This window comes from Globicephala melas, chromosome X (genome assembly GCF_963455315.2).
Source record: "Globicephala melas chromosome X, mGloMel1.2, whole genome shotgun sequence".
Lineage (NCBI taxonomy): Eukaryota > Metazoa > Chordata > Mammalia > Artiodactyla > Delphinidae > Globicephala > Globicephala melas.
The window spans coordinates 26,719,156-26,734,514 of record NC_083335.1 but is presented as its reverse complement, the minus strand read 5'-3'; the positions used below and the strand labels follow the sequence as shown (position 1 = coordinate 26,734,514).

General features: G+C 47.1%; 1 protein-coding gene across 2 annotated transcripts in view; it reads right to left on the bottom strand.

Annotated features, from left to right (window-relative positions):
- Nucleotides 1-9,911, bottom strand: part of TMEM255A (transmembrane protein 255A) — a 47,438-nt gene extending 37,527 nt beyond the window's left edge. For both annotated transcript variants that reach the window (XM_030844902.2, XM_030844903.2), the window contains exons 1-2: nucleotides 9,689-9,911; nucleotides 3,032-3,174 (exon numbers count right to left, since the gene is read on the bottom strand). In XM_030844902.2, coding sequence (XP_030700762.1) covers nucleotides 3,032-3,174; nucleotides 9,689-9,746 — 201 coding nt within the window. In that variant the 5' untranslated portion in view covers nucleotides 9,747-9,911. The remainder of the gene's footprint in view (nucleotides 1-3,031; nucleotides 3,175-9,688) is intronic.
- Nucleotides 9,912-15,359: the final 5,448 nt, after the last annotated feature.

Below are 15,359 nucleotides of genomic sequence, written 5' to 3'. Positions count from 1 at the left end.
GTGTATATATGTCCATGTCACTCTCTCACTTCGTCCCAGCTTACCCTTCCCCTTCCCCATGTCCTCAAGTCCATTCTCAACGTCTGTGTCTTTATTCCTCTCCTGCCCCTAGGTTCTTCAGAAACATTTTTTTTTTAAGATTCCATACAGATGTGTTTGCATACGGTATTTGTCTTTCTCTTTCTGACTTACTTCACTCTGTATGACAGACTCTAGGTCTATCCACCTCATTACAAATAACTCAATTTCGTTTCTTTTTATGGCTGAGTAATATTCCATTGTATATATGTGCCACATCTTCTTTATCCATTCTATTTATTGTGTTTCAGTTCTCCAGGTGGTTGCCAATCCACCTGAATTAGACTCCCCGGGGTGTTTATTAAAATACACACCAAGGTGGGGAAACCACTGGCTTAGAGTTTATATAATACCTCTCTAATAACCAAACTATTCAATTAGTGAAAGCACCCCAGTCCCGGATAAATCTGGATTCTCAGGCATTTATTGTTTCAGAGGTATGAGTTGTTTATTGTATTTGTTATAACATGATCTGACCTATCAACTCAAATGGATTTTTCTGCTCTTCGATCTGCAGTCTTCCCCCCTTCACTTCCTATAACTAAAACCCATTTTAAAGAAACAATCTACAGGAACTATAAAAGCAAAAAAAATTAAGATTAAACCATAGGGCACACTGCTAGGGCTGGCTCTCCTATTAAGATTTCCATATTAGCTCTTAGCCAGACGCACACGCACAGACACACGCCCCCACTGCTTCAACTTCCAGTGCTAGCTGAACGTCAGGTACTCCAATAACAACAATCACGCGCCCTCCTTCCTTTGTTAATGTATTCCAGCCCAGCCACCCACAGGCAGATATTCTACAGAGAAGGTTCAGAAGCACCGTTCATGAATAGTAGTTGCTACTCTTAAATGACATGGAAAATACCTTCCTCTCACCCAGGGAGAGTCTGAATCTTGGCTTGAGCATTTGCTCATCAGTCGGAAACCTTTTACTAAATGCAGCTACCTGAAGCCCACGAAGTCACGTAGACCCTATAAATTGCTTTCCCAAGCCACCAAAATGCAATCTTAGCCCCCCCTTCCTCTGTCCCCCGCCCCTCTTGTGTTTAAAAATAAAACCCAATTCTGCTGATGACTGGTTTTCTTGCCTCACCACAGGAAGTGGACCGGGTGAGTTCTCACATCACATGCTTAGCAGAGGGCACCAGACGGTGTCTGTGGGACACCTGCCCTCGGCTCGGCTCAAGAGCTGCGAAGGAACTTCCCGGGAAGGGCGGGCGGCCTTCAGCAGCTGGGCCCCAGTGTCAGGCCCCGGCTCCGCTAGGGCTATTGAGACGGCTGACTGCGGAATCGGTGACCTAGGCAACAGGCGTCAGGCTTGGTCACTCCCGGCGCTGGTTTGTCAAAGGCATCCATCTTTAATCCCTTCCCCTTTCTTTGCTTCTCTTTCCAACACCCCCCACTCCAAAAAAAGAGTAAAAAAGAAAAGAAACAAAACAACAGCAACAAAGCCGTCTGCCCTCCCTGATAACCTAAAATGTAAACAACAACAACAAAAACCCACCCTAACCTTCCTTCCCGCTCTCTAGCAGTTACAATTGGGAAGTCATTTCGTTGATATTCAAAATACGATCCAACCTCTAGAGTTAGGTTTTAGGGTTCGATAGCAGTGTGTGTAGATCCAAATGAGGTTTTGGTTTGGTTTTCTTTTTCTTTTCTTTTTTCCTCAATTATATTGAGGTATAATTGGCAGACAAAATGGTATATATTTCATTTCATTTCATATACAACATGATGATTTGATATAAAATGAGGTTTTGTATGCAAAGAGTTCAGCGCTTTCCAGAGTGGATTGCATGCAGCCCGGGGATCCGTAAAACAATCCACTGAAGTATGGAAAGAAACGATTTGAACTCTTGTTTCCTATTTTTTGTTTATCTAAAAGAATAAGAAAGAAATTACGCGTTACAAATATTCAGTGAACAGACTGTCACTGGCGCCCTCCCTCGGTGTGAATGTCAGGTGACAAGGCGAGAGCTATCGTTCTGGAGGAGGGCAGGTTCCAAGCAGCAAAGGGTTGGTGGTGGGGCAGCCACCACGTGTGCCCGGATAGTCTTATCTAGTCTTCACTAAACTAGTCCCAAGAAAATGGACAAGGAGTTTGGAAAGACTCCTGTTGATAAACCATGAGTTGAAGATGACCCTAATAATATAACACAGCGAGAAAATGACAGAGCTGACCCTTGGAACTCTCAGGGTGAGCTCTTTGTCAGCCACACTGTGAGATCACATGAAAAAAACAATGATGCTCATGACAATCTGTTCATATCTGAGAAGAAAGCACAAAATATTCAAAATTATCTAGTAAGCTATTTGAAATAACGACTTACAGCCACTATCTTTAATGAGATTTCATGCGAAGTGCATACCATTCCTTGAAATTTTAGCTAGTGTTAGTATGAAGATATTAAAAATTAAAGTGTATTTCATTTTCATCTAATTTTTGAACTTCCATTTTTGTATGTGTTATGAATATGCATATAATTTGTAAATGAATAATTACACATATTTGAGGAGTAAGCATCCCACATATTTTTCCTGAGAGGAGGGCAGGATGACTTTGGAGATCAGTGCTGTGCGTCACAGACCGTCAAGCTGCAAGGGTCCTCAGATTTCAGGTAAGGTCAGGTGACCCCTATTATATATCTAGGAAAGCAGATGCCCAGAGAGGAAAGGACCTCAGCCTAAGGTTAACATTGCTCATTAGTAACATGTCCTAGACCAGAAAACCAAAGTCCTAAAGAGTGAGACGACCTGCTCAGGATCACACTGCTAGTTAGGGATGGCGCTGGGATTCTTCTGAGTCTTAGTTCAGTGCTCTCCTAAACCAGCCCAGAGGAAATCTGAGCAAACACAGAAACTCAAACAGAATTGAAAACCATCAGAGTAGAACCAAATGTCTGTAGCCAGCAAGCTACTGAGACCTACCTATGCCTTTGATACTCACAATAACTCCCGGGTAGTAACCTCCAACAGTCACATTCTGGGTCCTGGTGGTTGCGGCGAGGCCCACCGTGAGAATTAATACGGACACGATAAGCAAAGTCACGGTGACATAGATGGAGTTTCGTTTCCTCCGATTAAAGGCTCCTGAAAGCACACAGAGAAACTGAAATTGCTCATTTCGGCTTCCAGAAACAAATCACTAGGAAGGTTTTCCTTTCCTACTTCAACTGGTAACCGGGGTTATCTCTGGGGAGTGGGATTATGGGGAAGAGATGGAGCTTTAGTTTTTTGCAGTCATCAGGTGTTACGTTTACAATAATATATATATGTTTCCAGTTTGAAAATAAACAACGGAAGAAATTGTACCAGTTACATAAAAAGTAAACGCATTCGATAAAAGATGTATCATACCCACTTAGTGAAGTGTTTCTTTTTTAAGCCAAATTATAAGGTACATGATAGATGGAAAGTGTACTGTGGAGATATTAAATGAAAATATTTTAAGGCCAATATGCAACTAAGGAGGGTTTTTTCATAAGATGGAGATATGAAATTTCATTTTCAGTGTAAATATCAGAACCAAGCCAGGTACTGGGATTTTTTTTTCATTTATTTCTGACATTTGCCACCTCATGTATAAACTTTAAAAATGGTGTGTTGGCAAGATTTGCCACATAACAAATGTGTGTAATAAAGTAAGTGTTTGGAGGCCATTAGTCCACAAAGATATGTATCGGGGGAGGTAGATGGGGAGGATTATAACTTACACCGTTTAGGCTTATGTGAGGGTGACATAAATACAAATGATGAGAAACCCGTTCTTCTACTCAGTGCTTATCGGACATGATAGTGCAAACCAATATTTTTTTTCGAAAACAGGCTTATTAAGTCAGATAGAAAAATGGTATCTAGACTCGCTTTTGAATTTAATTTTTTTTTCTAAGGAATGAAGCACTGCTCAACACTCTGCGTGCGTTTTTTCTGGAGGGGGTTCTCAACAGGAAATACCAGGGATGAGTTACACCTAGGAGTTCTCATAAAAATAAGCAACTGGGGGACTTGCTGTGAGAGTCCAGTTCTCTAGTGGGGAGCCTTATGACAGGGTTGCCCACTCAGGTGGCTTGGCTGTCATTTATGGGCCTAAAGAGGCCACTTGGGACTGATCGCAGGACCCCGCCATTCTGGGAGGCCTCGCTGCAGCCTCAGGAAGCAGCTGCCTTTGAAGCCGCCCAGACTGCACCACTGGGAGGGAGGGGAGAGGGGATGAAGGAAGGGGGAGGGAGGCGAGAAAACCAGGGAGACCCAGGAGGCCTGATGGTGCTGAGAGGGAGGCATTGTGGCTGGCTCTGCAGCCCCCAGCAGATGCCCCCTCCTCGAGGGAAGAAGAGCGTCAGAAGTGCCACCCTGGGTGAGCCCCACCATCCGTCTCGTCTCCCCCAGTGCGGTCCCTGCCCAAGGCTCCAAGGGAGGTGGGAGGGGCTGGCGGTCTCTCCCCTGACGTCAGCCTCGAAAGTGAGGGCCGTGACTCATCAGGGTCATTTCTAATACGGTACTATTCCAAGACCATTTTACATCGAAATGTAGAAGTGGCTTGAGCGTTTGGAGGCACCCACAGACTAAAGCGCCATATCGCACCCTGGGAGGAGAGGTAAAGTGAGTTGGGAAACGAGGCTCCTCTCCTGGGGGGCCTGAGTCCAGCCTCCAGGGGGAAAAACAACGGGACCGCTGGAGACACCTGTGACATCAGGGCCCTTTGTGTGAGAGGGCTATTTGGGATGCAGATGGAGAGCTGACTGCTGGTAAACAGAGGAGCAGAGCGGGGAGACACAGACTGCGAAGGGTGCGGGGGGAGAAGAGCAGGGATTTATTTCTTCTGTTTATCTGAAGGTTAGTTACCCCTCCTCTAGATTTCGAGGGACCTTAAATGAGCCTCCAAACCAGGATCCCTAAGTCCATTTGATGATAGCCAGTTCTCAGTGAATCTGCCAGTTGGCTCCACAGAGGGGCTCTAAATAACATAAACTTACCAACATCGCCCCCCACCCCTGTCTGCATTTCTACACCATCTTAGCCCTCCCCCCCCCACCCCAAACTGGCCAAAGAGAGTGAGGGAACATCTGGAAACAAGGGTATCTTTGTGGCACACCAAAGTGTCTCAACACCTCACAGGGGAAACATGTCACCTTAGAGACTAGATGTGGGGGTGTGTGTGTATACAGTCTTTCTAAATTCGGAGTATCACTCGCCTGCTCCTTCCCGGCCAACTGGCTTTTGATCTTATTCACAGCTCTTGGGTCTCCTTTGCAAATATCACTCTAACTCTTAAAAGAACAGGAGCCAGGTCAGAAAAGTGACTCAGCAAACCACATGGTGTCATTTGAAAAATCTATTTTTTTTTCCTGCTTTGGAACCTGAATTGAAAATCCAGTCAGTTGAGAAACCCAGGCAGAGATCCTACAGCTCCACAGGGGCCTTGCCTCCAGACAGGATTAGTTTGGGATAAAATTCCTAAGAAAACTCTCCCATCACTAGGTTGAATATCTATTCTCTGTCCCCTCACATCCTCCCCCAAGTCACCCCTTATTTTACACTTATAAGGACTAAAATTGTGTAAAATGAAATTACTTCTAGCTGCACTTGGGGAGTTGACCATTTTAAGGAACCCCAGGGTGAAACCCTTTGAAAAGTGAAGAATCATCCCTTCCATTTATCTTTAGTGTCAATTTGACTGAAAAGTCACATCTACTTAGAGCAAGACGCACCTGTCCTCTAAAGGAAAAAAGCAGCTCTTTGTGTCTACTTAGGACATTTTCCTGGCTGTTGTTCTATTTAAGAAGGGAGAAGTAGAGTTCTGTTCTTATTAGGGTACAATTTGGGGCTTGCCTTAGATGTTCCCGTAAACACAGGAACATCTTATTCCGATTTTGTTTAGTAAATCAACATATAAAAAAACCCTCAGACACCATAAGGTACTTCAATAAAGCAGCAGGTATGTGAAAACAGTGCCCATCACAGTGTCTGATACCTAGTGAGCAGTCAATACTTGTTGAATAAACAAAAGTCAACATCTCAGAATAGCTTCCTTTCTAATCAAAAAGGCTGTAGGGGGGAACTGTGAGAATAAATATGGGCTACGCTCATAGAATTGGTTTTTTAAAATAGGGTACACCCAAGGGCTCCCCAGATCTAAAAGCTTTCTGGCCAACTAGTGTCGCAACCCCAGTGGCTCTCACTAGCCTGTCTACTTGGCGCCCAGTATCTCTCTGTTTAGACAAAAACAACCAGCCCTGCAACCAACAGCAGTGGGAGAGTCTGAATCCCATTACTGGCACTGCCTGCCCCCCTCCGCCCCCAGCAGCCTCCCTGCAGAACTACTGCAGCCCTCCCTCTCTGCAGTGCCCCTCCTCCACCCCAGATTCGTGACGACCAGGATGCTCTGCTCTAGAAGGGCCCAATTATTTGCTGTCTCCACCCTTCCCAGTACAGCCAGCTTCTCCCTCCTCCGAGTCCCCTCCCTGGTCAGAGCCCCACCTGCACTGCGGTCTTTGAATCTGTGTCCCTCCCTTCTTCTGAAACCTTCTCAAAATTAACCTCCTCCGAGAAGTTTTTCTTGATCAAGCTCACTCTAATCACTCATTATTTCATGTCCCTGAGTTCCTAGATACGTCACTCAGTAAGTATATTAATTATAACTGCTACAAGTACAGTTGTAATTGTGGGTCTGGTCCACCACCCATATGATGTCCACCAGTTCCAGGATTACGTATCTGACGGGAACCAAGGTGTGGGTTGCCAGAAGGTAGGATGATTGTCTCTGCTCACTTGTTTTTTCACCTAGTACCTGTTCTTGATTCCACCCCTTGATTATAGGGCGTGTAATCTCCGTCAGAGTGCAGCAAGGATGGAGGCCCAGTATCCTGTCCTGTGCACTATGTTGTTGCTGACTGGCTAATTCTTCGGGCTGATCTTTGAACCGATTCGGATTTGCTTACCTGAGTCAGCTTTGCCATACAGGGAGGCTCCCAGAAGTCCCAGCCTTGAGCATCGGTGGAAACAGGTGGCTGCCCACACAAGAGCCTCAAGGCTCTGCCAGTCTCCCAAACATTTCCTTAAAGGTGCTGAAATCCCCCCTTTGGGCAATTCTTTGACCGGAGACATCCAAGGCCACCGGTGAATCACAAATATGTTATTTGCAAGGGAAGGAGAGCCCCGCTGTAGTAGAGGTGCCTTAGCGCCTGGGGGCGGTGTTGCCAAAAGGGAGATGGGGGTAGCTGGGAGGGGATGAAGGGGCGCCGGAGTCAAATTACCAGCCACGCGCCTGCTCCGCCCCAGCCAGCCAGCAAGAGTAGAGTGCAGGCACCTTGGTGCAGTGTGTGTCCGTGTGTTTTATATTTTATTGTTTTGGCTGCGGTTGTGTCCTGCCAGTAGAGGGAATCCCCTCAGAAATGCTGCCCTTGGAGGCTGAAATACTAAACCCACCCACCTCCACTTCCCTTCCCCCCCATGCAAGGGAAGGAGGCATTGCCAGGGCTGAGTTAAGTGGGCGTAGCTCCTAAGTAGCCTAGACGCTGTTTCAGGCCCGGGCTGTGCGGGACCAGCGCCAGGGAACTCCGGGGAGACTCCCCTGTCCAAACTCTGGAAACCCAGGGTTACCACTCGACTGGGGAATTTGCTAGTGCCCTCGGTCTGCGCACTTTACGAAGCGGGCTGCGTGGAGAGGGCTCGCGCGTCCATACGGGATCTCTGATTCTTTCCCCTCAGTGTCGAGTCTGGGCTGGGCGAAACCCACTCATCTTCTTGTTGCGCAGATCTTTCGGGAAACGCATGATTGGCTGAGGGCCCCTGGGAGCCCAAGAAAGAGCTCTCTTCATCTCGTTCCCCAACCCACAGAGCAGGGTGCCAAGGAGCAACGCTCTACGCCCGGGGTCCCTAACCTGCCCACTCCCGCACGGGTAGACGGGCGGGCGCGGGCGGCCGGGTTTGCAGGCGGTTGTGGCCCACTGCGGGGATGCGCGCGGCCGAAACCTCGCATTCTTCCACCCAGCCCTCCCTCGCGCACTGGCCTGGCGTCGGGGAGCCAGGGCTGCGTTGGCGCCACAGCTGGCCAAGGTGAGGAGTGCATTCTGTGTGCGTGTGCTTGTGCGCGTGTGTGCGTGTGTGTGTGTGTGTGTGTGCGCGTGTGTTGGGGAGAGAGAGCTGGGGGGGCTGGTACTGCTGGGTTCTGGATTCGGACCCGAGTCCTTGGCCTCATTTGTACCACGTTGCAAATAACTACGCCCTTAAAAATAAAAAAAGAGCAAATTCTTATACTGAATATGCAAAACCACTGGAAATACGGATCTTTCCACCATCCAGGAGATAACACTTTCTGGGGCCCCTCCGGTGAACGACTTCTGTTGAGACGAGGTCTTTTGCAGGCAGTAGGGAGCTCACGTAGGGGTTTCAGCCCCCTCCCCGCCCCCTCCCCTCGATGTTCCCGCAAATTCTTCGGAGAAGACCTGAGCCGACTGTATGGCAAGAATTCGGGACGGAGGGATTTTGCAGAATGTAAAGTATGTTGGAAAGAGAGAGTTCGATTTGGTTAAAGTGTATCCGAGGCGAATTTTAAGGTTAGGTGGGATCATGGTTTGACAATCCCCTCCCGCTCTCCTGGGCTCCAAATTAATTTCTCCGCCCAGTGAAATCATAGTACTTGGGAAGGTGCCTAACCGCTGAGTGGGACTGGGGTTTTTGTTTGTTTGTAACTACCAAAAAGCAGCTTCTAGGGGCAGCCAGGTTGGTGCCTGGAGGCAGCTGTCCCCCACTTTTCATGAGGAAAGGTGTTGAACCAAATCAGGCTAGTGGGTTCCCCCCCCTCCCTCTCCCTTCCACCCTGAGAGGAAAAGCGCGACTTCAGAAGACGCGCGGGTTCGCGCTCGCTTTCTTTCTCGCGCTCTCACTCGTCGTCCCCCCTCTTTTTTCACACTCACGCACAATTCCGGGCATTTGGAGCAAAATAGGAATCGAATTCAAGGAATGTTGATCCTGCCGCTGCAGACGGCAGGGCTGGGCGGTCTTGAGTGATTCCTCAGGAATTCCCCTCCTGCCAGCCCCCCTTTTCTTCTCCCCACCCCCCGCCGCCCATCCCCCAGGGTTGCGCAAACCCCCCCATCAGCGAGGTGCAAGTCAGGCCTCCCCCACCGCAGCTCTGAATTTCAGGGCAGCTTCGACAGAGTTGGGAGGGGGCGAGGACCCTGCTTCTTCTAATTCTCGTTAGTCGTGAGCTCTTAGAAGTGACGGGGACTTTGCAAAGAGGGAGCGTCTAATGGAAAGCGAAGGCGCAGGTTGCAGGGAAGTGTTTTGATCCCCAGACAGCTGGGATTTACCACCGGCTGCAAGACTGTCGGCACACGCACACAAACACGCACACACCCGCACTCCGGGGCAGGGATACTCCGACGCAAGCTGGGCGCTCGCATCTCCGCGCGTCGTCCCCGCCTCCGCCGGGCCGCTCCCCTGGGGCTCGGGTCCGGGACCCTGACGCTGGGGCGCGCGGACCCCCCTCCCTCGCCCCGCTTCCCGCTCCCTGGCTCTCGGGGCAGCCGGGGCGCTCGCAGTCCAGGGGGCAGCGCACTCACCCCTTGCCGCCGCCGCCCCTAGGCAGGGCGGCTAGACTTACCCATGGAATCCGGCAGGGACATGTCGCTGGACCGCTGCTGAGTCAGGGACTGATGCATGGTGAAAGCTGCCCTGTGGCCCCGGCCCCCGAAGCTGCTTCACGCGCCCCAGGCTCAGGGCGCCCCGCAGAGCATCCTACTCCGCGGCTGCGCTCCCCGTCCCTCCCGAGAGCTGAGAGAGACTGCCTCTGGTTGCGAGCTGCAGCCCAAGTGCCGCCTCCTCCTCCCTTCCCCTCTTCTCCCTCCCTCCTCTCCTGCCTCCCTCTGCTCCGGGAGGCAGCAGCATTGGCGGTCCGAGCAGCGACGTGCGCTTGCGCAAGACCCCCCTCCTCCCTCCCCCTCGGCCCCCCCATCCTAGTTATCCACCTCCCAGCCTCCCAAGCCAGACAGGGAGCCGTTTTAGCCCCTTGGGGCCAGGACTGCGTAGAGAAAGAGGGGGAGGCTACAACCTGGGGCCGACCGGTCTTCTCTGTAGTTTGGAGAGAGGGTCTTGGGCAAGCACCCTGTTCTAGGATTTATAATTGGGGAGGGGGCAGAGTAAGAGGTTCAGAGCTGAGAACACACACACAGACACAGACACAGACACACACACATTTGTGCAGGTTTGGTCTTAGTGCTTCCAGAATGACATAATGGAGCTGGAGATGATCCAGAGAAGGGCCACTCTATAATCAAGAGGATGGGGGAGGGTGGAGGGGGCTGCCATATGAAGATAGATTAAACAAATGCAGACTCTTTAGTCTAGAAAGATGAAGGCTAGGAAGGGATGTGACTAGAGTGTATAAAATTATGCAGAGATGGAGCAAGGGAACACAGCCTTATTCACCAGATCTGAGAATTCTAGAACCAATAGCCCCCTAAGAGCTAGAAGGAGATTCAGCTAAAGCAAATATGACTCTGCATCAGCACCCGAGTTTGTGCTTTTGTTCAAGGTGCTTTTATGTTAAGGATCTCATTTTCTCCTCACAGCAGCCATGCAAGGCAGGAAGAAGAGGTATCGATAACCCCATTTTACAGTTGAAGAAACTGAGTCTCAGAGAAGGGATGAAAATTTCCTGTACTCACTCAGCTAGTACGTGACAGGGGTGGGATTTGAACCTAGATCTGTTGGACTCCCAGCTCAGTGCTCTTCCTGCTACGGCAGCTAGTAGAGAAACGCTACTCTATCTAGTATATTGAAAACCTGAGGAAGTCATTAGCCCCAAGAGGTGAAATAGGATGAAAACACAAGTAGCCTTGGAAAGAGTGAGAAAGTCATGGCTGACAGACCCACTGTGCATTGCTAAGGGAAACTGGGGATGTGGTAGGAATGTTCCTGATCTTGGAGAACAACCAAGTCCTTCCCCAACCCATCCTCCCAGACCCCATTAGGCTATTGGGCTGGAATCACTACGTTGTTGGCCTAGAGGGTGGTTCTGATGTCCCCAAAAGGGCTGAACAGGATGAGGCCTCCTTGGAGTGCCCCAAGATATCTGGCTGGTGGCCAAGGGAGGAGGAAGGTGAGGAAGGGGAGAGCAGTGGGCTCCAGCTCCTTGTGGAAACTCAACCCTGTGGGCCTGGCATCGCAGGGAATTCACCTGTTTGAAGGCACTCATTCTGCCCCAGTGAGAGGTCCCAAGTTCTGCTTGCCAGGTCTCCTTCCAACCATCTCCCCCTGATGACTGCTGCAACCCTCTCTCCATGTGCACCCTCAAAACATCCCCAAATCAAGTATAAAACACTCCTGAGAGTCGATGGGATGAAGGAGAGTACTTGGTTCTTTCCAGCTCTGGCTTGCTAATCTACTGCGAAGCTTCATTTCCTTATCCAGGAAATGGAACCAAGGGCCCTTGCCCTTTCCCATCTTCCAAAGGAAGAAAAGAAGCTTCCTGAAGGTTGAAAAGGAAGCCCTTTGTAAAGAACTCAGGGCACCCCAGGGGCCACGCTGAAGGCCATGTCAGGTATTATTAGCAGCTGTACACTATAGATGCAGTTTAGAAATCTGTGATACATGCCCTAGATAGAGACAAGATGCCCACTATTGTAGGGGTGTGTGTCTTAAGCATGTTTGGCTTATGTATCAGAGTCTCCATAAACTCCACAAAGGCAGAGAGAAACCCCATATGTACACTCTTGCCATGTGTGTCTCCAGTTCTGTTTACTAGTCTCTTCCTTCCCCCAGTCTAAATATCTCATATATTTAATGCGAAGAACTCCTGCAACCAGCACTGATTTCTCAGGAGTACTTCATAATTAACTGATTTTGTTTCTGTGAAAGTAGCCTTGAAGAGGTTTTTATACAGGCTGCAAAAGACACCTTCACACCTTCTTCGGGGATTTGGGCCCCCCAATAGCAACGAGACAGCTAGAGATCCCTAAAGAAGCCAAATAGAAACTTGTTACTATGCTGGTTTCGATGCGTAGAATGAGGACTTTTCACTTTAGAGAGAAGCACGTTACGGGATAATTGACACAGAAAGCGTATGTAATCTGACCTTTATAATCAAAGCCGTAAACTGGGGAGGTGCCCTTAATGGAGGTGAGCCTTGCTTTTTGCAACATCCATATTCCTGAATCTGGCGTGAAAATGAAACACTATTTTAAAAAATACTAGAGGAGCTAGCTATTTCAAAGAACTGCATACTGTATATTTCCTTCTTACTGTCTCTCGGGGTACCGTATGGGACTTGGAACACAGCAGGCTCTCAGTCAAGTTAAAAATGACTTTGAGACCAGTAGCAGTGGCAATAGCAGCAGCTGCGGCAGCTCAGAGAGTAGTAGCAGTCTTCTCCCCAGAGATGCTGTGCTTGTTTGGTCAGAGGATCTGGGATAAGGGGAGGAACTAGAAGGGGAACTTGGGGATAAAAAACCACAGCACATTTCAACTGAGCCTGGCACAGAGACCCCCCTTCCTCCAAAAGAAAGTTTATTTTAACTCTGAATGAGATGGACAATTAAAACGCAAGAGGCGAATTTTCATGGGCTCTATTCTGATTTCCTTCATGTCAGAACACTTGTGGGTTTTATACATAAATTAGCTCATAGTAAAATTTACCAATAGTCAAGCCACCTAGATGAAGAAACGGGTCTTTCATGCTAATGAAGGCTACTATAAAACTGCTTGGTTAGCTTCTGATAAAAAAGAAATTATTAAAATGGCTTAAAATAAATCCTTTTCATTGCAAGCTTAATCAAGCATACAGTGTTGCCCTAGGTTGCAAACTGTTTTATAGCATGAGGAAACGTTTGCCAATGGGGCTGCAGCCTGCTTCTCTCCGTCTTCTTCAAACCAATGATGAGCGCGCTCCCCAGAAGCCTTCAGACCACTAGAAAAATGCCAGATGGCGCTCTGCCTCTAATACGTTCGCCCTGGGAATAGTCATAGCACTTCATCACGCCCTTATTTTGATGATCAGTTTGACTGCTTAAAATACCATAGTACCTTCCTGATTCCAAATATGGGGATGCAAACTAGAGGGATCATATCTACATGTGTACACAAACATACAAGCATTCATGCATATTTGAAATAGTGGCTGCACAAGTATTCACAAATGCACAGACACGTGTACACACACATACCTATTTACATCCTAACCATTCCCTCTCCACGGTGGTTACCACCACCTACCTCTCAGCTGCAGACTTGAGTTGATCAAGTATAGAAAGGAGCTTCAGAATAATGGAGAACCTGAAAGAGTCCAAACATCCCTAATTGAGACTGGAGTTGTGCCCACCAGGTTACCTTAGGTCAATGCCTAGTACCCAGTGCCTGCACCACAAACAGCTGAATCAGAGGAGAATCATGGTTGGTGGTGTTATTTTGCCCACGAAGCTTGACTAGTTCCCATCGTCAGCTGGGCATTTTTTTTGAGTACCAGGAAAATCGCCACAGCATCAGGGAATAAAGCTGGTACTTGTCTTTACTTGTTATTGTTTTCTTCCTATTCTGTGACCTGCTTCAGTTACCAAACACTATATCATAAATAAGTGTTTTCCAATACCGATACAAAATTTTTAATAACATGATTTTAAACGGATGGAACATCATTTATTTATCATTCCCTGGTATGGGATATTTTAGAGGTTTCTAATTTTTCACCATTATAAATAACACAATGAACTAAATATTTGCATCCTTATTTCCATAGGATACGACGTTACCGTGGACTTGTTGGTTCAAACGTTTCAAATATATTTCCCAATTAAAACATTTTAATCAACATAAGTAAAGTGCACAGGCCTTACGTGTACATATCGATGAGCTTCTACATAACTATATTCCTGTAACCATCACCCAGATCAAGATGTTGAACCTTCCCAACATCCCAGATGGCTCCCTTGAGCCCCTTCCCAGCCAATAACCCTCCTAGATGTAACCAGTATTCTGATTTTTATCATCCGAACATATTTAAGGTTTTTAATAGATATTGCCAAATTGTCCTCCAAAATATTTGTAGCAAAGTACATTCCCACCATCAGCATGTGAAAGTACCTGGGGCCTCGCACCCTCTAGGCTTTACCTTGCAAAAGAGATGTTTTAGCACTTACGACACACCTGGTTACAATCAGCGACCGGAAGGGCCAGTCAAGAAGCCAGCTTGGAGTTCAGCTGGGCGCTAGGCATCCAGTGGGAACCACAGATCTAGGAGCCAGAGGTGGAGGGCAGTCCACAAGTACCTTAGAAACTGTCAACTGCTCAGTTGCTTTCTCTCTGTTGCACATACCCAAAGTCTTCTTTTTTATGCAGCTTTCAAACTTTCTATAGTGATCACTTAATTATGCCTGGTACACAGTAGGGACTTAAATACTTGTTAAATATATGGCAATTTTTATCCATTGCTTTTTTCTGCTTACTGAAATAAAACATGACACTGTAAATATTCTCCAAACTGCAGAGATGCATGATGCAGCAAATTACCCTCTCCCCACAATTCTACTCCCCAGAGATAACAACAATTTACGGATTGGAGTGCATCTTTCCTGGTTTTGTTCTCCATGTATACTTTTCCTTTTGTTTGTTTTGAGAGTTAAATACTCCTTTTAAAAAGTAAATTTTCTCAATAATAAAATAATATATTTTTTGTTAGGCATTGTAAGTTGCATTTAGTAGCGTTCCAATATGCCACATCAAAGTTCATCTTCAATCAGTCAAACCCAACAGTAGTTCATCCTTGCACAATAAAACCCCCTTCAACTTGTATTACAATACCTACTTAGCTCTTATGGGCAGGAAATGGAAATTACATCTCGCTTCTGATCACTAATGTGTGATGAAGAATATCAAGAGAATTATATGAAAATGAATATAAAGAAATGATTGTGATTTCAAAGTACGTGGTTTGGAAACATTACCAAAAGCATAAAAAATGATACAGGTATACATACTTCTAGTAAGTTCTTGATAGGAAAGTTCTGAAGAACAAACAACCTGTTTCTTCCTACAGAAAGAAGGTAGTTTCTTTTTAAAATCAGTGTTTTTTTCCCCACAGAATTTCACATTTTCCTAATTTGAAGGCATAAAACAGAGAACAATAATGCATGCAGAAATAATACACTAGGGAAATCTGGATATTCAAAAAGGCTAGATCATGCTTTTTTGAATTTTAGAATAAATGTGACAGGTTAATAATCACAAAATGTTAAGGTTAGAGCGAGATCAGTGATAAAATTAACATATTTTATACTGTAAAC